At 49.0% G+C, this 24,191-nt stretch overlaps 3 protein-coding genes and 1 long non-coding RNA gene across 7 annotated transcripts in view; 1 reads left to right on the top strand and 3 right to left on the bottom strand.

Annotated features, from left to right (window-relative positions):
- Positions 1 to 3,337, bottom strand: part of GANAB (glucosidase II alpha subunit) — a 35,122-nt gene extending 31,785 nt beyond the window's left edge. Inside the window, exon 1 of one of the 2 annotated variants that reach the window (XM_083477511.1) lies at positions 3,260 to 3,337. In XM_083477511.1, the coding sequence (XP_083333637.1) occupies positions 3,260 to 3,285 (26 nt within the window). In that variant the 5' untranslated portion in view covers positions 3,286 to 3,337. The remainder of the gene's footprint in view (positions 1 to 3,259) is intronic. The other variant, XM_083477512.1, reaches the window with a different exon arrangement.
- A 2,787-nt stretch (positions 3,338 to 6,124) lies between these two features.
- Positions 6,125 to 13,898, bottom strand: INTS5 (integrator complex subunit 5). The gene is made up of 3 exons (XM_083477516.1): positions 13,792 to 13,898; positions 11,805 to 12,231; positions 6,125 to 10,608 (listed from the first exon to the last, which is right to left on the bottom strand). The coding sequence occupies exons 2-3, from the start codon at positions 11,990 to 11,992 to the stop codon at positions 7,800 to 7,802; spliced, it is 2,997 nt and encodes a 998-aa protein (XP_083333642.1). The 5' UTR covers positions 11,993 to 12,231; positions 13,792 to 13,898; the 3' UTR covers positions 6,125 to 7,799.
- A 783-nt stretch (positions 13,899 to 14,681) lies between these two features.
- LOC310694125 (uncharacterized protein C11orf98) lies at positions 14,682 to 18,440 on the bottom strand. Its single transcript, XM_083476884.1, has 4 exons — positions 18,295 to 18,440; positions 17,095 to 17,219; positions 16,657 to 16,754; positions 14,682 to 15,524 (listed from the first exon to the last, which is right to left on the bottom strand). Exons 1-4 carry the CDS (start codon positions 18,328 to 18,330, stop codon positions 15,361 to 15,363), a joined length of 423 nt encoding a protein of 140 aa, XP_083333010.1. The 5' UTR covers positions 18,331 to 18,440; the 3' UTR covers positions 14,682 to 15,360.
- Positions 18,441 to 18,547: 107 nt separating this feature from the next.
- LOC310694126 lies at positions 18,548 to 23,652 on the top strand. Of its 3 annotated transcripts, none has more exons than XR_014519555.1 (3): positions 18,548 to 18,631; positions 19,738 to 21,692; positions 22,804 to 23,652. It is a non-coding gene; the product is annotated as an uncharacterized lncRNA (long non-coding RNA). The 3 variants fall into 3 exon arrangements; XR_014519556.1 differs by having other exon boundaries at positions 18,552 to 18,631; positions 19,738 to 19,863; XR_014519557.1 differs by lacking the exon at positions 18,548 to 18,631 and adding an exon at positions 18,655 to 18,982.
- The last annotated feature ends 539 nt before the right edge of the window (positions 23,653 to 24,191 follow it).

Below are 24,191 nucleotides of genomic sequence, written 5' to 3'. Positions count from 1 at the left end.
GTGCTCTACCACTGAACTACAGCCCTTCCCCACAGTGTTTAAAAAACACAGGTCCTGCGCAAGCTCTCAACTGAAAGATGGCTTCTGGATTGGCTTATCTCATCTGTAGTGTAATAATGACGAAAAGAAAGATCACCAGATAGGAACACAGAAAACCGCTTTACACCAAAGCAGACCATTGCTCCATCTAACTCACTGCTGTCTACACTGGCATCATTTCTCCAGGGTCTCAGACAACAGGCTTTGCCAGCCTGACCTAGATGTACTGGGGATCGAAGCTAGGATCTGTAGAGCACTAAACATGTGCCTGATCCACGCAACATGATTTTTTTTTTTTATGCCGGAGATTTATAAATCACATATTTTTTTACAAACCTCTTTACATGGTGTACAACTAAAACTATAGATAAACAACAGCTGAAATCTACTAACAAATTAGAAATGCACAAAACCATTATGATTAAAAGGCAGAATAAAAGAGTAAAATGTAGGTAACCAAATTATATGTCTGGGCAGGCATGCAAAAATGCAGTCACACACAAATCAGCATTGGCAGAACATCAACAAGGGGTTCTGGCTACTAATTATTTAACAACAGCAACAAGAAAAAGCTTTTCTCTCTCTCAAAATTAGGCAGTTAGAATTCCACATATGCAGCTCATTCAAGGGGATTTGTACTTGGACACGCACATTATCCCCATTTCTGGCTCATGAGGTGCTTCCTTCTCTTCTCCAGCCACTATACCTGTCTCTGAATGGTGGAGCTTGGGGCCTTAGTAAAAACACCAGAGTGGGATTCCGCCTAAACGGCCCTTGCTCACATCCACAACACGCTGAAAGCCCTGCCTCAGCATTATGTTCTACCTTGATCACTGGCATCCTGCAATGGGGTGGTTCTCGTGGTCCCTCATAACCCTGGGTTTCGGTGACCCCTGCTCTGTGAAACTTCCTGCCAGTGAAGGATTGGCAGGAATCATCTCCGCCTCCTTTCATGTATCTCCAAAAAAACTGTTATTCAGACAGGCCTTTGCAATGTGGATTTCTTTTTGCCAATGAATATCTACTGATATTCTTATGTCTCTTAATGTAATTTTGTACACTGCAAACCAACCTGCTATAAATTTTTTGAAAATGCAGTCTATAAACACTTTAATAAATGGGTATGTTAATACATAATAAGAACAGAGTTTCTATACCACTTGAGCAATCAAGGCTTCCCCAAAGAATTCTGTGTTTTGTTAAGGATGTAGAGGATCATAGCTGTTGAAGGTTCTCCCAACAATTCTCAGCACCCTTAACAAACTACAGTTCCCAGGATTCTTGAGTGGGAAACAGGGAGTCGTGATTATTAAAAGGGCATGAGAGTGTTTTCAATGTATAGAGTAGATACGACTGTAAAAGCTGCCAACACCTGTTCTCGAAGAACAGACTCATTCATAGCAGGAATGCCAAGATGTGATCCAGCCATCTGCTGTGTATTCAGTGATCAGGAAGCAGCTTCTAGAGACAAAACTATGGGCACAGGGAGAGTGCAAAGGGCAAACAGAGCTCTCCACTGCTGGTGTGAAGGTCAGTGCCTGTTTCCACACATGCTGCATTTGAGTGATCAAAGGCTGAAAAGCAGGAGCCATGTGCTAATAGAAGGATCAGCACACTGGGCTGGCCAAGACCTCACATGCAAAAGCACGAAGTTCTGAAGGAAGTTTCAGTAAAAAGATAAAAAGAAAAACGGCCCCTTTATTTTTTGGTTCCTCATCTTTTTCAAAACATAATTTCTTGAGGCAGGGATCTGTCCTTTTTGGTGGTTCACATTATTTTGAAAAGTATTTTGAAGCACAGAACAAGAACAAACGTAAGGGAAATCATCACAACCATGCCATGGTTCAATCACAAGAGGGATGGGTATTAGGGAACATAGGAAACCAACTTATATAGAATCAGACTATTGGTCCACCTAGCCCAGTCTTGTCTAAGCTGACTGGCAACAGCTCTCCAGGGTTTTAGGCAGGGGTCTCTTCCAGCTCTATCTAAAGATTTTGTGGACTGAACCTGGGACCTTCTGCATGCAAAGCAGATATTCTACCACTGAGCTGTGAACACAGCACAGGTAGGAAGCTGCTTTGTACTGAGTTGGCACAATGGTCCATCTAGCCCAGCGTTCTTGACACTGACTGCCAGTGGCATCTCCAATCAGATGCTCTACAGCACAGACCCATGGCTATGCAAAAATGTGTGGATCAGTGTTCTCAACTGAGCAGAGCACAGTCCACAGTACAAATCATTTTCATAGTTTTCTGTAAATCTCAGCAGAAGAAAGTTTCCAGTCCTCAAGAACATACAAAATAAAAGTAATTGAAAATGAAATAGTCAACAAGCAAAAAGGGTCAGTGCTGTGCTTAATAACTGGTACAGAGCACGGCGGGCTAGCCAATGGGCTACAAAGGACAGCTGGATCAAGTCAAAGGCCCATCTAGTCCAAGATCCTGTTCTCTCAGTCAAACCAGATCCCTAGAGGAATCTTGCAAACTAAGTTAGTTTGAAATCAAAGCCCAGCCTTGGTTTTGCTTAGGTGGTTTTGGACTAGTGTCCCCTGAACTCAGTCTGCCAGAATGGAAATATTGGATTATCTGCTTCATAATAGAAAATAATTGTGGAGAGGTCGCACCCACATCATACATTGGGAGGCCTAGCTACACCGCAAAATATCCAAGGAAGTGCAGTTGGTTAAGGGCGCTGGGAACTGTAGATCCCTGACAGGGTAAATTAGTTCCCAGGATTCTTTGCACTGGGTGCTTTAAATGCATCGTGTGCGCACAGCACAGGTAGACAGACGTGCAGGCAGGTGGCTGCATTGTAAGGGGTCTGCAAGCCTTAGAAGGGGCTTGTGGGGGGTGCAGAAATGGAAAGGGGTCCTGCAAGGGATTCGGGGACCATGGGCTGGGTGGGTGAGCAGGCGCTGGCGATGCGGGGAGTGGGGCGATGCACCTGTGGGGCGCCCTGAGGGAAGGAGGTCTATTCCAGAAGCGACGTGGAAGCACAGTGGGGGCGGGGAGACCATGTGGGGCTGGAGGGCGGGAATAAGGCGACTGTGGGAAGGGAGCGGGGGCTGAAGGGAAGCCCCGGAAGTTGAAGGGTCATTCAGGAGGAATGGAGAGTTGGTGGTCTTCGGTGGGGAGGGAGGGAAGCCATTCTGAAAACAGCCCTCCCCCCACGCCCTACCCCGCATAGCCGCCACCCCACAAGTGAGCCTCGCTCTCACCTCCCTACTGCTGCCGCCGCCGCCATCTTGGATCCCGCTTCACTCCCCCCTCCCGCCGAGGGTTATCAGCCCCACCCCGTCCCCACCGAGGCTTCTTATTGGATCCCGCGGCATGAGCCCGCCCCTTCGCTTCTCGAATCGGCCGGCCGACCCGCTCCGCCGCGGGTCCCTCCCACTCGCTGTTGCATTATTCATGAGCGGGCTTTCCCGGCGCGTGCGTACACCGGAGGCCGCTAAGGCACGGCGGCAAAGGCACGTTTCCCGGGAGCGGGGGGTGGGGGCAGGCAGTGCTCGGACGCCTGGGTCCCATTCTGGGAAATCATGATGACACGAAGCTTCGGTGCCTGGATCCTATTGTGAGATAGGAAACTCGAACGCCTGGGTCCCGTCCTGGGGGAATGAACGTCAGGGATCCGATTCTGAGAAAGGAGCCTTCGACTGGTCCTGGCCCCTTTCTGAAATCTTAGAAAGTGAGTAGGATGTGTGTTCATCTAGCCAAAAACGAGAAGCCAGCTGTCCCCCACCGCAATGCCCCAAACCCAACGGAGCTATTTTTCTTTTGAGGGCTTATACTACACTCTGTTCATTTGGGGCTGTATATATCCTCTTTTATTCCAACACACATCTCCCTTTGAATGATTTAGTCAAATAAAATTTTAAAAGCTAAAAACCTACCCCTTTAACAGTTGTGGCTTCTCCACCCCCAAACCCTGGAAACTGCAGTTTATCCTTAGGAGCTACAATTCCCAACACCCTTAAATTACAGTTCCCATTATTATTCAAGGGAAGCCATGCGGCTTAAATGTACAGTGTGGATATGGCACCAGTCATCAGTTAACAGGATCAGGTAGCTGGTGATGGCGAGAGGGCCGTAGCTCAACAGCAGAGCCCCTGCTTCGCATGCAGAAGGTCCCAATAATTCAGTCATTAGTGTCTCCATGTAGGGCTAAGAATTTACCCCGAATTAAACCCTACAGAGCTGCTGCCAATAAGTTTGACATGGTAAAAGCCGCACTGAATTCTAAGCTATCAAGAAAGGCAGTGTGGTGTAGTGATTAGAGTTGAGGTGACCTTGTGGCCTTCCAGGTGCTGATGAACTGCAACTTCCCTGTTGCCTGTACTCCCTGGGGCTGATGAGAGCTAAAGCCCAATGACACCTGGAGGGCAACACATCCCTGGGTAAGAATGTCTTAAGAAGGCCATTGACCCATCTAGTCCAGTATCCTGTTCTCTCAGTGGCCAACCAGAAGCCTGTGGAGAACCTGAAAGCAGGACATGAGCACAGCAGCACTCTGTCCACCTGCGAGGGATCTGATCAGTCAGTGTGAACAGGAGGCTGGACTTCGATGAGACAATGGCCTGATGCAGCAGGGTTCTTATACGTTTTGTTTGTTTGTTTGTTTGTATGTATGTATATCTACTGGGACGCAGGTGGCACTGTGGGTTAAACCAGAGCCTAGGACTTGCTGATCAGAAGGTCGGCATTTCGAATCCCTGCGATGGGGTGAGCTCCCGTTGCTCAGTCCCTGCTCCTGCCAACCTAGCAGTTCGAAAGCACATCAAAGTGCAAGTAGATAAATAGGTACCGCTCCGGCGGGAAGGTAAACAGCATTTCTGTGTGCTGCTCCGGTTCGCCAGAAGTGGCTTAGTCATGCTGGCCACATGACCCGGAAGCTGTACGCCAGCTCCCTCGGCCAGTAAAGCGAGACGAGCGCCACAACCCCAGAGTCGGTCACGACTGGACCTAATGGTCAGGGGTCCCTTTACCTTTATGTATATCTGCTACATATTTTGGACAGTTCTTTGTTGTTATGGACTGGCTGGACACAAAGGAATGGCGGGAGAAAGAAGATGGAGAAGCACCAAGGGGAGAAGGATCAGAACTTGGGGAATGGGGAGTGGTGGTGGGATAACAATGAGTAGTAGTCCAAAGGAGAAGACTGGGAAGAGGAGGTGTCAGAAGCCGAAGAGGTAACAGGGCCTAGTGAGCTGGAGAGTCTGTGTCAGAGAGAAGTCTGGAATCAGAGGCAGAAGCTGAAGCAGGAGGGTGGGAGGAGAGAGGTCAAGGGTGTCTCCCACTCCTGCTGCAAGCTCTCCTCCCTGCCTCCCAGAACCAGAAGACGCATGAAAATGGTGGAGAAACGATTGGCGACGCATAGTCGCCATCGCCAATTGCTTGGGGCAAACCCTGGGGAGGAGGGGACGTAGGCAGCTGTGGGGAGGCGGGGACCTTTAGTCTCAGCAGCTGCTTCATGGAGGCAACATCTACTGGAGATGAGTTGCTCATTAGGCCTGACACTCCTGTGCAGATTGTGTTTTTGCTAATAAAGAGTTAACTCCAACTTGCAGAGTGTGATTTACTGCTGGCTCGCTCTGCATTTTGAACACCTCTTAAAATACCATAACCAAATTTTGCACAATGCTTCCCGAGATCAAGGAACAAGTTTTTCTCTGTGTTTGGACGGGTTTTTTAAATCAAGATGGCAGACTGAACCTTTTGAAACAGCACTGATTCTAACCGCAGATCACAAAATTGGCTTCCTTGGCTTCCTAAACCCCTGAGCAACCCCAGGTGGAAGGCCGCTGGTGTTCTTTCGTTGGCTGGAATTTGTCATTTAATTATGAGGATTATTTTTTACAAATGACAAAGAATTTGCAGGAACACTGTTTCTGGACAAAGTGCCAGTGCTGTGTGAGCTGCTCTTTGTATGCCAAGCCAGCTGCAGAGTCATATAAGCTCCTTTTCCTTTTTTAAAAAAGAAATTGAAATTTGCTCAACCACATTGTAGCAACTGCTTATTTCGCCATCCAGATGGAAATTCTCTTAGCCCTCTGTCTCTAACTGAAAAAGCAAAGGGACAGAAGTTCCTTCATCACTTTTTTTATTATTTAGAAAACGGTTTAACCCATCACCTCCCACAAAAACCACCCAACTGGGCTGTGATGATGCAAAAGCAGAAAGGCCAGCAACCCTCCAGCCCTGCTGAAAATGAATGACAGCAAGAACCCCGTGCTACACACAACCTCTTTCTAGCACTTGAATCGTCCCTGAAAAGGAAAGTAGTAATTGCCCAGACGGCATTTAGGCACAAGGAGGTCAAGCAGGACTTTTGTCACACACAAGCGGAGCTCTGGTACCAATAGGGGGACATCTCTCTTTGGACTGGCTATATAGATCAGTGCTCAAGTATGCATGGATAAGTTTAGGCAAGTTCTGGCATTATGGTCAGTTGTTCCCACACAACAGCATCAGAAACCTTCTGGAGAAGAGCCCTCAGTTTTGTAAGATAAGCTGGCCACATCTGTTTATGCAAAGTGTTGTATCCAAGTGCTACTCAGAGAAGGCCCACTGAAATCAAAGTTTCAATGAATAGGACTTAGCTGGCTACAACCCCATGTGGCAAACCCCCATCACCAGGAATTGTAGGAGGGGGGGGGCAATCAATGGCCAGCTCAGAGCCACTCTAAGAAGCAGCCACACAGGCAAATGGCTTCACCTGCCCAAATCATTACTTTAGTGAAGCAGTCTGGGGGAAACACTCTCACGTCAAGCAAGGCAGTACTGACTGTGCCCTGCTCATGTTGAAACATTTGCATTTTGGCCCCACAGAAGAGCTCTGCATAACCCAGAAACATGAAAGTCTTTCAGGTTATGCAGAGCTCTTCAGGAAGGCAACATTTCACCAGCTCTGTGTAACTAGAAATATTTGCACATTCTTATACCCACTCACCAACTGAGCAGCCCAGTAAGTGATTATTACTTAATCTATTTGTCCTTTATTACAGGGAAATGGGTTTGGGTTTTTTTGCGGGGAGGGGTGGTTTGTACCAGAATTTATTCACCAATTTTTCCCTCCTTGCTCCCTCCCTATTCTTGTGCATTTAGGAATGTGTACCTGCTCAGCGATTTGTAACCTCCGTGGGAATCTTAACAGATTTCCAGATCATAGCAAGACATTGAGAAACCAGCCATACATGACCATAGGAAGTGAGCTAACAGATCTGGAAAAACAAGATAGAGAAATGCAAAAGCTTCAGGCATTCTCCCCTCAGGCTACCTGGATATGGCCATGTCAACTGACACTGACAGCCATATCACATGGCACATAGCAGAGTACACAAGACTGTGTCCATACTGGTACCATCTGGCTTTAACCGAGGCCTCTGACCCTCTCAAGTGCCAGGTCATCCTGGCAACTTCTCTACTTGCTACATGTTGTGTTTTTGAAGCAACATCTCATGACTTACAAATGCATTTTCAGCTCACACTTCGTAGGTCCTTCTGCAAACTAAGCTGCCAACACCAGCTGGGGTGGCATCACATCGAAGCTGAGGATACAGATGAGGCCTGGGAAAGAAGGACTTTCTGTTCCTTCTTTCTCAGGACAACCCCCAACTGCTGCACACCTGGACAAGTCATATGACAGTTTCCCCTTTGCTTACAATCAAAAGCAGAGTTTTAAAAAGGCAGGATGTTCTCTCCCCTGACAGTGGCAGGCGGGCTGACTAATCCCACAGGGCAAAAACACCAAAAGGGGCGCTAGATCTGGAAGCGCCCCGAGAGCAGCCCCAGCCGGTCAATGTTTTTATGCAGGACGCTGTGCAGAACGCAAAGGTATTTGCCAATGTCGGTGTCTCTGCTGAAGTCCCGGAAGAAGAGTCCTGTGCCAGCGTTGAAGGTGAACTTCTGCGGCAGCGGGCTGTTGTCGCGCATGTAGTCCCAGACGCTGAGGAGCAAGAGGTGGACCTCAAAGGGCGCCAGCTGGTCAAAAATCTCATGCATGTTGCTGAGCACGGGCGGGAGGAGGTGGCCCTCGCCCATGCAGGCCACCAGGGCGCAGGAGGCCTGCAGGTGCCAGGGGCAGCTGGTGGTGTCGTTCTCCCGCGAAGCCTCCCAGTGCGCCATCAGAGTCGCCAGGAGGCCGCGGAGAAGCACCGAGCAGTAACAGAGGGCCGGCCTCCCCGCCGCCACCAGGCTAAGCAGCTGGAAGAGCAGGGGGTTGTCACGAAAAGCCCTCCCGATCTGGATGTCCCGCTCCACTGTGTTGCGGGTGTGCTCCTCCGGAGGCCACGCCAACTCGCTGTTGGTAATGTCAGGGCAGACGGTCTCCACCAGCACCACCGCCACCGTCTTCGCTGCCTCGGGGCTGACGGCAGCGTGCTGGGAGGGCTCCGGGCCACAGCGCTCAGCTCCGCAGCACCGCAGCAGCAACCCCAGGAAGGTCTGGACGTTGTGGGAGACCTCCTCCGGCTCTCGCTGGTAGGGGGCGTGGGGCGGCTTCAGGCCCCTCCCAATCACGCCGGCATGGAACACAGACCACACACTCCCTGAGAAGTTGACCGCGGTCATAAATCGCCGGTTGATATCCAGCAGGGAGACCTTGGTGCCTTCCAGGGCGGCAGGGTCATTCCCGACTGCAGGAGGCTCGGGCAGCCCACCAAAGAGCTCGGCGTTCCCTGGGTGCAGGGCCCCCTCCACCAGGTACTGAAGTATGGCCTTGCCAGCGGTGGGTGAAGCCCCGCTGAGGCAGCAGAGGAGGCGGCTTCCGTAGCTGATGCCCGTAGGGCACTTGCAGCGCAGCACCAGGAAGAAGTGGTGGACGGCCGAGCGGATGAGGAAAAGGAGGTGAGCTGGCCGGATGGCCTTTGGCATGGGGCAGACGGAGAGCAGCAAGGCCGCCACCTGGGCCACCTCCGGGTTGCAGTGCAGCAGGAGCTGCCCGAAGTCATAGAGGTGCGCCGCGACAGCCTCACCCAGCTGGTGGCCCATGGAAGCGGGGCCCTCACTCTCCCTCTGCATGATCAAGGCCAGGTTCTGGAAGAGCTGAGCCATGTGCTGCTCCGAGAGGCTGCCAGCGTGGATCTGGCACACGCACTTCTTCACGGTGGCCGGCAGCAGGTCGCTCATGCAAGAGCTGAGCACGGCGTAGAGCTGAGTGGCCAGGCTGAGCTCCTCCTGGCTCTTGGCCAGCGTCAGCAAAAAGAAGAGGGCCTCGCTGGCGCAGCTGGGGGTGCAGTAGACGGAGAGGAGGACCAGCAGCTGGTGCTGCCAGAGGAACCTCTTCCTCTCCAGCCGCAGCGTCTCCACGCACAGCTCCCGCACGTGGCCCTTCAGCTCATCCAGGAAAGGCACCGGCCGCGGAGGGGCCTCCGCCAAGCTGGCCGAGCCCCGGTTGTACACCAGTTTCTGGAGGTTGAGCAGCAGCAGCTGGATGACACGGTCGCAAGCCTCCCGCACGCTGTCGTGGACAGCCAGACCCGGGGTGGTGATGACAGAAGCCGGCATGGCTGTGTTGATGAGGAACTGCAGGGTGCGGTAAGCTCCTCCTGACGTCTGGCAGATGAGGTGCACCACGATGCTGACCATGTTCTCCAGATCCTCCCGAGGGAGCGAGGCGAAGTGCTGGTGCAGCTGGTTGAGCACGCCTGGCTTGAGGGAGTCCACCAGCTCGGCCGAGATGGTGCCCAGCAGAGTGGGAGACATGACGGCCAGCTGGAGCAAGAAGGGCACGGTGGCCTTCTGCTGCTGGTCCCGCGTGGGGCCCAGGCTCCCATGGAACATCCTTAGCAGCTCCTGCTTGATGCTCTCGGAGTGGCGGGAGGCCAAGTGGCCCAGGATGCCCACCACCGAGGCGATCTTGGGGACCCTCTTGTCTGCTGCTGTGGCGCTAGGGAAGAGGAGGAGGTCGGCCGAGGCCGTGCCGTGCATGCAGAAGTCCTTCAGCCCGCAGGAGAGCACGCGGTTGATGATTGTGTTGGGGAAGGACGAGCCGATGTGGGCCACCACCCAGTCGAAGTGCGGAGAGTGCTGGACGGAGGTGTCCAGCAGGGCGTCCACGCAAGCGTCTGGGCAGGTGCTGATCATGGAGGAGAGGCACTGCGTGTAGATCTCCATCAGCGTCCGAGTCGCCTTGCAGGACATCCACAGCTGCAGCAGCTCGTTGAGGCTGCTGGCGTGGGGCACACCATGCCGGCCAGCATACTTGCTGCTCAGCTGTCCCATCAGGTCGATGGACCAGGCCGAGACCAAGCCTGCCCACGCCTTGGGGTTCATGCGGACGAACTCGGACAGCACGGCCTGGATCTCTTGCACCACGTCGTCCAGGTTGGGACCCTGGGAGCGGATGGAGCCCAGCCCACCCTCGCTGTTCTCCAGGTCCAGCAAGTAGGTGCACACGTACTCATCAAAGACACCCCGGAGGTGGTCCAAGACGGCGCTGCGAGCAGGTGGCAGACTGCGCAGCAGCAGGATGGCGCATCGGGCATGCTCCTTCAGGGTGAGTTTGTTGCCGTGCAAAGGGTCTACACCACTAAGGAAGGCCTTGATTTCCTGGGCCAGCTCTTGTGAACTGCAGGAGGCAAAGAAGAAAGAAGGAAACATAGCATCATTCCTGGGTCAATGTTCCTAAACAAGACTGTTTTAAAGTGGTATGATACTGCTTTAAATGTGTAGCGCAGGTGGGGCCTTAATTTGCTTGCAAGGGCTTACTCCAGGCATAGGCAAACTCAGTCCTCCAGATGTTTTGAGAGTACAATTCCCATCATCCCTGACCACTGGTCCTGTTAGCTAGGGATCATGGGAGTTGTAATCCCAAAACATCTGGAGGGCTGAGTTTGCCTATGCCTGCTTTACTCTATTACCATCTCACAACAGAAACTAGGTTTATCACCATGTGTTCCCACAGAGGCATTTCTCTCTTTTCAATTCCCGCCCCGCCCCCCATCCAGCGTGAAAAAGTGTTCTGTTTAATTCATAAGCTCACAGTCCACTTTATAAACGATGGCTGGTGTTAATGATTTTTAAAATTTGCTTTAAAATGTGATTTGCTAAATATCTAAACTTATGCATGTGTCTTTTCACAAGAAAAACATGACCAGGGTAGGGGAAAGTTGTCCAGTGGTGAGAGCTTCTTTTCAAAAATTATTCTGTAATTATTAGCCTTGAGTCTGATCCAGCATGTTAACATAGGGAGCTCCCTTATACCAGGTCAAATCCTTTCTCCATCTAGCTCAGTACTGGTTACACTGACTGGCAGTAGCTCCAGGGCTTCAGGCAGTTCTTCCCAGCCCTGCCTGGAGATGCTACTGGGTACGGAATCTAGTACTTTCTGCGCTCAAAGCAGATGCTCTGCCTCCAGTCCTACTTCCCATCCCAAGGCACCCTATCTGTCACTTCTGAATTTCCCAACAAGCCTTATAAACTTGCAGAGTTGGAAGGGATCCCAAGGGTCATCTAGTCCAACCCCCGTTGCTGTGCACAATAGTAGCCGCAACTTCACCCAAAATGCACATAAATGGTACATATGCTTTCCCTGTGTTAACCCTCCCTGCTACCACTTCTCTTCGGATTTTAGACTGCATGCTCTTTGAGGCAGGGACCTCTGTAAAATGTCGCAAGTGTAATTATTCCTTTCCAGAGCCACCAGAGCAAGTGACCATCAACACTGTTCAAAGATGAGGGGACTGGGTGGTGCCAGCGTAAAGGGGATGTCCTAGTCCCTTACAGGTGGCAGGGAGGAGAGAGAAGAGGTAAGAGAATCAGTACCTGAGCGATGGAGAAGCAGCTGCTGGTTTGGGGCTGGGGGTGGACCCCGGATGCCCTGCCACCCCTGGGGGATCGCACAGAGCAGACATACCGCCCAGGGGGAGAAAAGCTGCAGAAGAACCAGTCCCTTTGTCCCCCCTACTTCCCTTCTGCGCCTGCGCGCGGTTGAGTGGCGTTGAGGGAAGCATACAAACAGCACACAGAAAGGGCCCCCTTGGAAAATAGTTCTGTGTAGGCCTGCCGTCCCTTCAGATTAGCGTTCCACTTTCCGTTATAAAGCTTGGCACCCATGGAAGGCAAGCACTGTGTCACTCTTTGCTGTAGCCAGAGGACCGTTCCTCAATTGCTTTGACTTGCCAATTGCCAGTCAGAATGGTTTTTTGCTTCTTTTACAGGGCAGTTGCCAAAACTGAGGTGTCTGTGTCACCTGTTAAAAAAAGAAGAAAAATTGTGGCACCTTAAAAGCCCAACAGGTTTTTTTATAATTACATGATCTGTTTTTAGTATTATCATTAATCATCATCATCACCATCATGAAAGTGCATGACACATTCTCACCCTCCACCCCCCCCCCCCCAGTTTATACCAGTCCTTTCAGATTTCTGTACAAATACAAGGGAAAACAAAAGACTAAGTACAGTAATCAATTAACCAGGAAGGGAAAGAAGCAGGCGGCAGAGTAACAAAACAGATCCCTGACCTCAAGGGCCTCAAACGGGGAAACAAATGGGGTAGGAATATACATTTCATTGACTTACACTATTTAAAAATAATTCTGAAAATCAAAAGGTGTGGGGGCAACTTTTCACGCAGGCTTTGGGCCTGTAATTTGAAAGGTGTCATTATGACTTCTTTTGGACCAGGGGTAGTCAACCTTGTTATACCTACCGCCCACTAATGCATCTTTTTCGATGGTAAAATTTCCTTGCCGCCCACCAGTGCTCGATGGAAGGAGGGTTCAGCTTGTGCCATAGAACCCCCTACTGCCCACCTAGAATCCTGAAATGCCTACTAGTGGGCGGTAGGGACCCTGTTTTAGACGGACCACTGGAATGCAACATATGAACATAAGAAAAGTCCTGCTGGATCAAAGGTCCATCTAGTCCCAACATCCTATTCTCATGTCTAAAGCAGATGCCCATCAGAAACTGCATTCAAAATCACCGTGCAGCCACGGATTTGTTTGGGGGTCCTGGGCTAGTGTCTCTTGAACTCTGTCTGTCAAATGGAGATATTGGATTACCTGTCTCATAATAAAAAATAATTGCAAAGATGGAGCACATCCACACTATACATTTAGAGTACACGGCTCTCCCCAAAGAATTGGGGGTGGGGAGAGGTTGGACTAGATGACCAATTGAATTGCAAGGAGCGGAACTAGATGACTGACAGGGTCCCTTCCAACTCTACAACTCTGTGATTCTAAGACTCCAGGAAAGTGCAGTTGGTTAAGGGCGCTGGGAACTGTAGATCCCTGACAGGGTAAATTAGTTCCCAGGATTCTTTGCACTGGGTGTTTTAAATGCATCGTGTGCGCACAGCGCAGGTAGACAGACGTGCAGGCAGGTGGCTGCATTGTAAGGGGTCTGCAAGCCTTAGAAGGGGCTTGTGGGGGGTGGAGAAATGGAAAGGGGTCCTGCAAGGGATTCGGGGACCATGGGCTGGGTGGGTGAGCAGGGGCTGGCGATGCGGGGCAAGGAGCAGCACGCGCACCTGTGGGGCGCCCTGAGGGAAGGAGGTCTATTCCAGAAGCGACGTGGAAGCACAATGGGGGCGGGGAGACCATGTGGGGCTGGAGGGCGGGAATAAGGCGACTGTGGGAAGGGAGCGGGGGCTGAAGGGAAGCCCCGGAAGTTGAAGGGTAATTCAGGAGGAATGAAGAGTTGGTGGTCTTCGGTGGGGAGGGAGGGAAGCCATTCTGAAAACAGCCCTCCCCCCACGCCCTACCCAGCATAGCCGCCACCCCGCAAGTGAGCCCGGCTCTCACCTCTCCGCGGCTGCCGCCGCCATCTTGGATCCCGCTTGGCTCCCCCGTCTCGCAGAGCGCTATCACCACCGAGGCTTTTGATTGGATCCCGCGGCATGAGCCCGCCCCTTCGCTTCTCGAATCGCCCGGCCGGCCGCTCCGCCGCGGGTCCCTCCCACTCGCTGTTGCATTATTCATTACCCTGTTAACCTTTCAGGTGCCGCAAGACCCCTTTGGAGTTGTTTTTTTATTTGACACACAGTACAAGTTCACAGGGACTTACTCCCGTGATTTGAGGGGGTTCCGTTCTATTGATATGTCAACTAAGCGCCAGCACTTGGGCTGGTGGCAATCAATTCACATAAGCAGCTCCCAACTTGGTAAACAGTTGCTACACTCCCTCCTTTTCTAAACTAAGGTAACGGTAAAGGGACCCCTGACCATTAGGTCCAGTCATGGCCGACTCTGGGGTTGCGGTGCTCATCTCGCTTTACTGGCCGAGGGAGTTGGTGTCCAGCTTCTGGGTCACGTGGCCAGCATGATAAAGCTGCTTCTGGTGAATGAGAGCAGCGCATGGAAATGCCGTTTACTTTCCCACCAGAGTGCTACCTATTTATCTACTTGCACTTTGACATGCTTTCAAACTGCTAGGTGGGCAGGAGCAGGGACTGAGCAACGGGAGCTCACCCCGTCGCAGGAACCTTCTGATCAGCAAGTCCTAGGCTCTGTGGTTTAACCCACAGCACCACCCGCGTCCATTTTTCTAAACTACTGTATAGTAAATTATAGATTTCAGATTTCCTTTATTTTTGATCGAGAGACCTCCTTCCAATAACCCATAAACATGTTGTTCCCCACCACCTATAAACACACAAAGAGCAAGGAAGAAATTAGAAGCCAGGACACAGAACTGGTTTTCTGCTATTTTATTGGGACAATATTTCAACCCTGGAACATCTGCCAAACATTGCACCCCAAAATTAGGCTTGGGGGGGGGGGAAGCCTTCTATATTGGTGCCAAACGAAGACTGCTTTCCAGCATTTCCAGTTATTGCACAGGAGGGTGAGAGATCTTTGAGCAGAAAATGTCCCTCCTCAGCTGTAGTCTCCATTAAGTGCACACACTCCCCAAAATGCTTTACCATCAATAAGCCCCATAGCTGGTGGGGGAGGGGATGATAGAAGTGTGCACAGTATCCATGGTATGCATGTCACCAACTCACTTTTGTTTTGACACCCCACCCAACATCAACATGCAATCCTCAGAGAGAGAAAAATGTTCCTCACCCTTACTTTTAGTTTAGGGATGGGGAATTTGGGCCCCTCTAGAAGTTGTTGGACATCAACTCCCATCAGCCCCCATCTAGATGGCCAAAGGCCAGGGGATGATGGGAGCTGTAGTTCAGCAATATCTGGAGAGCCAAAGGAACTAGACAGTTGCAGCCTGTCTAGCAAACCTCTCAAGACTATGTGTGTTTTTAACGGAAATCTAGCCACATCAAAGTCCTGGTTCTGCAGCCAGGGATGGCCTTTGCTGCTAACCCCAGAGTTCTGCCAGCAGGCAACGAAAGAGAGTGAAGAGACTGAGCTTTAAGACTGCAAAGGAAGGTCTGAGCTCTCTGGTTCTGCTGCAGACTCCACTTCTGCCACTTCTGCCATCTCTACATCTGGGCCAGCTGTTTTCCCCCCATTCTTCTTCTTCTTCTGCCGCTTGCCACTCTGGGCATTTTTATTTGGACCTGGAGAAAGGTCAACTGCAATACGGAGAGAGAAAAGGAACTTTAAAAACAGCAGCTCAGTGGTATGAAAGCACTGCCATGAAAGCATTTTAAAAATGGGATAAAACACAAACCCCAGTTTCTAAAAGCTGTAATTTCTAAAAACAATAAAACTATCCATAAACAGACAATCAATTTTCATACATGACTGTAACACCTATCAAGGGAAGCGTCCTTGAACAAAACATGTCTTCAATGGGTACCCAAAAAACATGACATCAAGCACCCACCAGATTTCAACCAATCATTTATATCCAGAGGGCTGGAACTGCAACACTAAAAGCTAAGTACACCTGTGAGAACAAGGTACTCCTTTGAGCAGTCCCTCATTTGAGCAGCAAAATTGCCTGCTCTTCACATCAACAAAGGTAGGAGTGGAGGAACTGTGGCCTTCTAGTTGTTACTGGACTGCCACTCCAATCACCCAAGACTGTTGGCCATACTTGTTGGGGCTGATGGGGATTGGAGCCCCATTCCTATTTTGCACCTCTGTCGGTGCCTTTCATATGTAATCCCAGATTGGCTGGGACATGTGTCAGGGACTGGGGTGCAAAGTCTGTGGCACTCTGGATGTCGCTAGTCTGCAACTCCCATCACCCCTGATGTTTTGGGCCATGATATCTAGAACTGATTGGAGTTGGGGGGCAATGAGATCCCTGTTAAAAGGAGGCTTCATATATTCATAACTAATCAGGCTGTAGCAGAGAACCAATTTTACACATCCCCCAAAACCAAGTACTATCTAAGCTCTTCTTTGATAGCACCACTTCAGAGTGTAAGTGGGGCTCCCATCTGCCTTACCCTTGCCCCCTGGAAACAAAACATAATAATTCCTGCATGCAGAAAACCAACATGCCCAGAAAGTGGACTCAGCTTAATCTTTTTCTACTATACAGGGACAGGGTCATTCAAATATGCAAGTACCCCTTCCAGAACCTAAAGTGGCCAAATCCAAGAAAAGTCCCACCCATTACATCTGCTGAATGCATAAAATGGTCCATGGCCCCTAAGCGTTTCAGTATTTAAATACTGATTTAAGGCTTCCCTGCTTAAGGGACCAGAGTAGGAGGTGGGGGAGAACTGAAGGACTGGCCCTAAAAGTACTTACCCTGCATTTCTGTCTTCTCCTTTGTGGAATGGCGGATTTGCTTCAGCAGTTTCCTTTTCTTTTTCCCAGAGAGGGTAATGTTCGCTCGGGAGCTAGAACTGGAGAGGGAAATGGCAGGGAGGTGGTGATGCACAAAGAGGAGACGTTTCAGTTTTTAAACCATGCATTGCTGGATTGCAATGTGCTTTAAAATGCATGGCACAGATGTGACCCCCAGCCAAATCCACTTTTCTTGCAAGAATGACAGAAAAAAGCCAAGCAATCCAGCTCACACTCTCCCCACTTCTCTAGATTCCAGTCCCCATGCCCACCTCAAGGCTGGGAGCAGGACTGGGCACTGCCTTTCTCCAAATTATCCTAATGACCAGACTCTGATTTCTTCTTTGGTTTCTCAGTGGGCGAACTCTCCCAGAGCTTCCAAGGCAAAGCATAACTCACCAACGTTTCTTTAGGTGATGAATGGTGATGAGCCCCTCATCCACCACAGCACCTACAATCCGGTGCTTCTTCCTCTTCTGCTTGCTAAGGACGCGGCGCCTTTTGAAAAGGTTTTTCTGTAGCTCCTAAAATAGAGAGAAGTCACTTTGACACACACAAGTCACCATCTCAACAACATCCTAGTAGCCACTTGGCCTCCATGAATTTGCCTGATCTTTAGTTGGCGGTGTATGCTGTTTCTGTTTTGAACTGTTTTAAATGTATTTAGTCCTACAAGCAGGGTGTTTTTTTCTTAACAGAGAAGCATTCAAGAATAGGACATCCACACCAACCTATGACCACAATTCAATGTTAGATCCACACAGGGCAGCAGAACAAAAGGGGAGAATTCCAATAGATAATACTACAATACTTGAGACTGATGGTTGAGGGTACAGTGGTACCTCAGGTTAAGTACTTAATTTGTTCCAGAGGTCTGTTCTTAACCTGAAACTGTTCTTAACCTGAAGCACCACTTTAGCTAACGGGGCCTCCTGCTGCCGCCGTGCCACTGGAGCACAATTTCTGTTCTCATCCTGAAGCAAAGTTCTTAACCTGAAACACTATTTCTGGGTTAGCGGAGTGTGTAACCTGAAGTGTATGTAACCTGAGGTACCACTGTATTTTTAAAAGCTCAGCTTCAACAACCATCCTCACAAGTAAAAAGCTAGGACACAAGGAAGAAGGATGGCCTTCAGTTTATCTTCCCTGTGCATTAGTTTTCAAAAGGCAGGAAATCTGAAACTAGGCAAGCTTTCAAAAAAGACATCACCCACCAAATGCAGCTCAGTACCACCTTACGACTCTTCCCATTTCATATGCTGCTTTTTTTAAGGGAGGGCCTGGAATATTAATTTTTTTTACATGGGATGCAAATGTGATAAACAAACAAACAAACCAGAGATAGGGGAGCCTGTGGCCCTCCAAACCCCTGCTGAACTTGAACTCAAACCATCGCCAATCGCTAGCCATACTAGCTGGTGCTGACGGGAGGTGGCGTCCAACAATATCGGAGAGGCCGCGGGCTCTCCCTCCCTCCTCTAGACTAATGCTAGACATTATTAGCCCCATTGGGAAAAACATCAAAAAACAAGAGCCATGAAACGGAACAAAACAAAAGCCCGGAACAAGATGCGGGAGGGGAGAGAAAAGATCAATTACCGTCCGGGGCCGGTTGATTTTTCCCGTGGCTCCCATGCTTCACCCACGTGACACCCTTCCTTGCCTACTTCCTTATACTGTACTGTGTAGTTTAACTTCCGGGTAGGAGAGGCATAGCGAGAACCTCCGCTAGAAGGACCGCCCCCTCCTCAAGGCCACGCCCCTGATTCTTTGAAACAGCCAATCAGGGTAGGAGTTGTGGATGGGCTCCTCACTAATTCCCCCTCCTCCTGTACTACTTCTTTTTAAAAAATGACCACGAGGTGGCGCCCGAGAGCTCCAGGCTGAAATATAAATTGAGGAGGCGGAGGATTCCTCTTTCTTTTCTGCAAGGGAGGTGAGTAGCAAGGAGGGAGGGAGGGAGGCTGCCTGGGTGTAGTTGGCCTACAGAGGCTGGGGGTCCAATGGGATCCGCAGGGGCATTTGGGTCGGGTTTGTGCAGGTGGCCTGATCCTCTTTCCTATTTGCTAGGCTGGGGGAGCCTATATAGGGCAGGTGCAGGGGAGCCACGTGGCGGTTCTGGAGGCCTGTGCGCCTTAACGCGCCTCCATGTTGTCCATCCTCGCTTCCCCCGCGCTGCTTCTCGTGTCTCCCGCTTGCTCCTCGGCTCGTCCTGCGCGCCATAGCAGGGATCATAAGCCCCGCCGGAATTCAGCCATCGAGCATTCCTGTCTCCTCCTCCTCCTGGGTAAACAAGCACCGGGGAAAGTTGTTTAATGAGCAGGTCGGGGGTCCGCCGGCGGATCTTTATATACGTGTATATATAGTTTTTTTATTAGTTTCCCATTTAGAGATATACAATCATAACATTATTATCCACTTTATCTTTCTGGCTCTTCAGAGCCGGTCGACTTCCTTTCCTCCCGCCTCATGGCTTTCAAAGTCAACCTTTATATCCTTTTATACATTTTCCAGTTCTAATTTCACTCATTACGGAAAGACATTCAAGTTTTACTTAAAATAAAAAGGGAGAAGGGTTCTCATTACAAGTCTTAAGTCAACCCTGCTAGTGATGTTAATTGCTTACAATAATCTTTCAAACATTGTATAAATTAACTCCAGTCCCTTTGGAATAATTGATCTCACTGGTTTCAGATTTTTCCTGCCGCCGGTGGATCTCTAGGCTGCTTGGAATAGACCACCAAAGATTTGTGCTGTGTTTTTTTTTTTAATGTATTAGAATACAGTGGTACCTCTGGATGCGAATGGGATCCGTTCTGGAGCCCCATTCGCATCCTGAAGCGAACGCAACCCGCTTCTGTGTGGGTCAAGATCATTTCATTTTTTTACAGGGCTTTCAACATAAGCTGCAGACTGTGCTTCATTTACCATAGATGCCACACGGACAATCACGTGTCCCTCTGTTAGGTGCTCTTGGGAAAGTTAATGGTCATATACTGTAGCATTGTATTCATTAACTTATTTCACAACTGTTTTTTGTAGGTGTACTTCTACGTGTCAAAATGCCAAAAAGAAAATGTAAATTTTCTGTCAAGCTACAGAAGAAGTATGCCTGTTTTAGAAGAGGTAGAGATGATTTCGAAGGTGAATGCATGATATGTAAACCAGGTACGTTTGTTTCTGTGGCATGTAAAGGAGGACTCAACCTGCAATCGCATGTGGACTCCGAAAAACACAAAAGAGCAATTCAGGGAGAAGCTTCTTTCTTAACAGACTTTTTCGTAAAACCAGGTAGCAATTTGGAAGATGAAGTAACCGCAGCAGAGGGAACTTTCGCTTTTCACACTCTTAAGCACCACAGCAATTATAACATGATGGTGTGCACATCAGGCACACTGAGGACCACGTTCCCAGATTACGATATTGCAAGGATATTTTCAAGTGCAAAAACCAAGACTGAGGCAATTGTAAATTCTGTCTTGGCACCTGATTGTTTAGGAAACGTTTTGAAAAGCATTGAAGAAAATGAAGTAGATTTTTGCGGAGTTTCTACTGGCGGGAGTGACCATGGTTCAGTAAAGGTGTTTCCAATAGTTATTCAATATTTTGACTGGAAAAGTGGTGGTTTGCAGTCCAAAATAATTGAAATGCAAAGCCAACCCGATGAGAGTGCAGATACAATCTCCTCATACGTGAAGGAAACTCTTGATAGTAAAGGACTATTAAATAAATGTATAGCGTTCACAGGTGACAACTGCAACACAATGTTTGGAGGGATGCCATGGGATTCAGAAGGAAGAAATGTGTTTGCAAAGTTGAAGAATGAGCTAGATAACAAAACTTTAATTGGTGTGGGATGTCCAGCACACATTTTGAATAACTGCATACAGCAGGCAGCAGAAACGTTGGACGTCGATGTTGAGGGCATCCTTTTCAGGATATACCAGTACTTTCATATCTATAGAGTCCGAACAGAGCAGTTAAAGGAGTACTGTGAATTTGTGGACACTGAATACAAACAGCTGCTATCGCATAGCAAAACAAGGTGGTTGTCATTATTTCCAAGTATCACTAGACTCATTCACCTGTTTCCAGCTGTCAAGGCGTTTTTCCTCTCGCAGAATAAACCGCCAACAGCGTTAAAAAACTTTTTTGAACATGAGTTCAGTGAGGTTTATTTATTGCACTTGCAGTCTCTCATGAGTATCTTTCACTCAAATATTTTGGAACTCGAAAGGGAAAATAATTCAGTTGTAGAGGTTCTGAAAGTTCTGCTTTGTGTTCATAACATGCTTACTGAACGTAAGAGCAACAACTTTATGTGCCTCAAAGTTAAGAGCCTCCTAGCAGAAAAGCGTAAGCATGGTCTTAGTGCGGAGTGTGACAAATTCTGTGCAGAAGTAAATAGCTTATACGACAGGTGCATAGAATATCTGGAAAAATGGATGGAGCCCATGAAGGAGTTTTCATGCTTCATGTGGATGTCTCTTAGTGAGTCTCTAGAGTGGGACAAGGTAGAATCTTCCATGAAATTTCTCCTGGACAGGCATGTGTCCATAGATTATGGGAAGTGCTTTGATCAATTCTTCAACCTCAGGAAGTTTGTAAATCAATACAAAGGTGATGATGAATTCATTAATCTACAGGCACATCAGAAGTGGGCCAAGTACTTTCAGACTTCCGAAAACATGTGCCAGTCAGAACTTCTGAAAATTGCACAGTTTTTTTTTGCTATTGTACCACATAATGCGAGTGTGGAACGCATCTTCTCTCTGATGCAAAGTCAGTGGAGCAAAGAAGGAGGCAACTTACCCTTTGAATCACTGCGAAGTATATTGCTAGTACAATATAATTATGAGCACTTTACTTGCAAGGAATTTCATGCCTATCTCTTAAGCAATAAGCACTTGTTGAACAAGATCAGATCTACAGAGAAATAAGCTTAGGCCAGACAGTGTCAGAAAGAAGAATAAAGTGCATCTGAAAGTGACATAAAGGTATTGGTTTATATTTGTACCGATACATGAGTTTAAATTGTTATTATTTTGTTGTTGAAAGTTAAGAGCATTAGTACTAGCAATATATCACAGGTTCTATAGCCTACATATAGTAGGGGTGTTTAAAATTAGAGCTGCCATAGTGATCCGTAGTTAAAAGTAAAAGTGCAAATGTGTCCCCTTTTTTGTTCAAAATATGACAACCCTACTTTATTAACACTTAACGTTATGAGAACACTGCTTTCAAGCATTTCACATGGTGCATCTAGCTATAAAGATATGGGGAACCTCTAGCCCTCTAGATCTTGCTGAACTTCAACCCCCATCCACACCAGCAAGCGTCACTAGGGATTATGGGAGTTGTAGTTCAGCAAGATCTGGAGAGCCACCTGTTTCTACTTTTTGTTAGGACTGCATCTCCCATCAGGCCCCAGGCTAATATTGTCATAGATTATAGGAGTTGCGAAGCTGCATTGATCTCTTGATCTCTTCCTATGGCTTATAAACGGGGTTTTTTGCATACTGCTTAACTGTGTAGCCGCTACAAAGGTGGTGGGGGTTCACTTCAGTCCAGCTCCTCCTTTTCTTGGCAGGCCCGGGTCTCCCAGTGCCCGGCTCTGTAATGTCCGGAGGTACAGGAATGCCCACCCAGTGTTCTGTCTTCGGTGCCAGCGGTTGTGCCATCTGCTGGTTCTATCCTCAAGCACTGGGACAAAAGGCATGTTGGATCAGGTACAAACCCTATACCTGTCAAGGCTCTACCACAGCCATTTCCAACATGGTGCCCATTCAGACAAGGGACAACTACAACCCCTCAGCCCTGGCCTTTGGCCATCCTGGTTAGAGCCGGTGGAAATTGGGGGGGGGGCACACCTGTGGCTGGTTGTAACAGCTAGAGCAAGCATAGGCAAACTCAGCCCTCCAGATGTTTTGGGACTACAACTCCCATCATCCCTAGCTAACAGGAGCAGTGGTCAGGGATGATGGGAATTGTAGTCCAAAACATCTGGAGGGCCGAGTTTACCTATGCCTGAGCTAGAGCCTGTAGAGAGGGGGCCGTTTTGTGTGTGGGGAGAAACCCTTAAGCATATTTTCTCCTTTTTCTCCACAGGGCTTTTAAAGACTTCTGCAGAGATGTGGAACTGAAGGCGCAAGACTATTCAAGCTGCTAAAGGCTACTGTAGAAGAATGCATTGGTGCCTAAGGGTCTTAAAGGCTGGGCCCCCGAATCTGGACAGGAGGTTTAGCAGGCCAGGTGCCAGCACACAGCCCTACTGGGCACTGACTATAGGCCTCAGGGATTAGAAGAGTCCCTAGTTCCCTAATTGGCTTGACCTGCCATGCCATTTCTCAGAGCCTGGAAGTGGCAGAGAAGCCCTCGGTGCTGATGGTGCCAAAAATACGAGAGGGAAGAGGGGCGTGGCGAGGCTGCTGCCACAAAGAGAAAGGCGCAGACCCAGTGGGGTGGGGTGTCCAGTTACAGGGAGGTGGATATTGGCAGTAGGGGCAGCAGCTAGTCTGCTGAGGGCCCCTGGGAATCCGGGTTCAAATGATGCTGGATATAAATACAATTGTGTAGCTGGCTTTGTCCTGGCATAGGTTTTACACAGCAGCCAAAATCTAATTCAAGCGTTAATGTTGAACTCCTTGATTTTTCATGCACGGAACTAGGCTTTGATGGGATGCTGCCACTAGCCTTTAAGCTAGCGCTGTAGATTATAGGTTACCTTGTTAGTGGCTCGCCTGGCACCCTCACTGTATTCTTCAGTGGCAGGTATGGCAGTCTTAAAAGTTCCCCCAGGACTTGTAATTGTGCTAAATTCAGCATTTTAGGCTGTCTCTGTTGTAAACTTTCCTCTTTGATTTTTTTGCTATCTTACATTGTTGTCTTCCATGAAGTATTTGCTGATGGGCATATATGTGTGTTATATATGTTTATAATAAATGTGGCTGAAAACTACCCTCTGGACTCTCAATGTGGCACTATAAACTGGGTGGGAAACCTTTTCCAACTCGAGGGCAATTTCCCTTCTACAACCTTCCAGGGGCCGCAAACCATTGGTGGGGCACGGCCACAGGCAAAAGTGGTTGGAGCAATTGATAAAAATGTTAAGTTTGTATGGTAGGTCAGTTTCTATGCACACTCCTCTTAGCTCCAGGCAAGTAAGAGGCATTATTAGCCTTCAAGGACATGTTCTAGGTCACATGGAAAACCACTGGGTGGTGTGGGGAACAGTGCCCAGTGATGGGAAGGGCAACCGCAATGATCAAGTGTTTCCCAACCTTTGGTCTCCAGCTGTTTTTTGGGACTACAGCGGTGCCTCGCAAGATGAAAAGAATCCGTTCTGTGATTCTCTTTGTCTAGCGGTTTTTTCGTCTTGCAAAGCAAGCCCATTGACCTTTTAGCGGCTTATCTGCTGATCGGATCAGCTGATTAGCGGCTTAGAAAAAGGGGGGGGAGGGAAAAAAACCAGGAACTCGCAAGACGTTGTCATCTTG

This window comes from Podarcis liolepis (genome assembly GCF_965112155.1).
Source record: "Podarcis liolepis genome assembly, chromosome: 15".
NCBI lineage: Eukaryota > Metazoa > Chordata > Lepidosauria > Squamata > Lacertidae > Podarcis > Podarcis liolepis.
This window is presented reverse-complemented; position numbering and strand designations above follow the sequence as displayed.

Coding starts and splice junctions, on each gene's coding strand:
- INTS5 (XM_083477516.1), bottom strand. CDS start 11,992: ATGCTTCCCTCAACGCCACTCAACCGCGCGCAGGCGCAGAAGGGAAGT. Junction 10,609..11,804: donor GCTGCTTCTCCATCGCTCAG/GTACTGATTCTC, acceptor TGCCTCCTGCAG/TTCACAAGAGCTGGCCCAGG.
- LOC310694125 (XM_083476884.1), bottom strand. CDS start 18,330: ATGGGAGCCACGGGAAAAATCAACCGGCCCCGGACG. Junction 17,220..18,294: donor AAATCAACCGGCCCCGGACG/GTAATTGATCTT, acceptor TCTCTATTTTAG/GAGCTACAGAAAAACCTTTT. Junction 15,525..16,656: donor GGAGAAGACAGAAATGCAGG/GTAAGTACTTTT, acceptor TCCGTATTGCAG/TTGACCTTTCTCCAGGTCCA.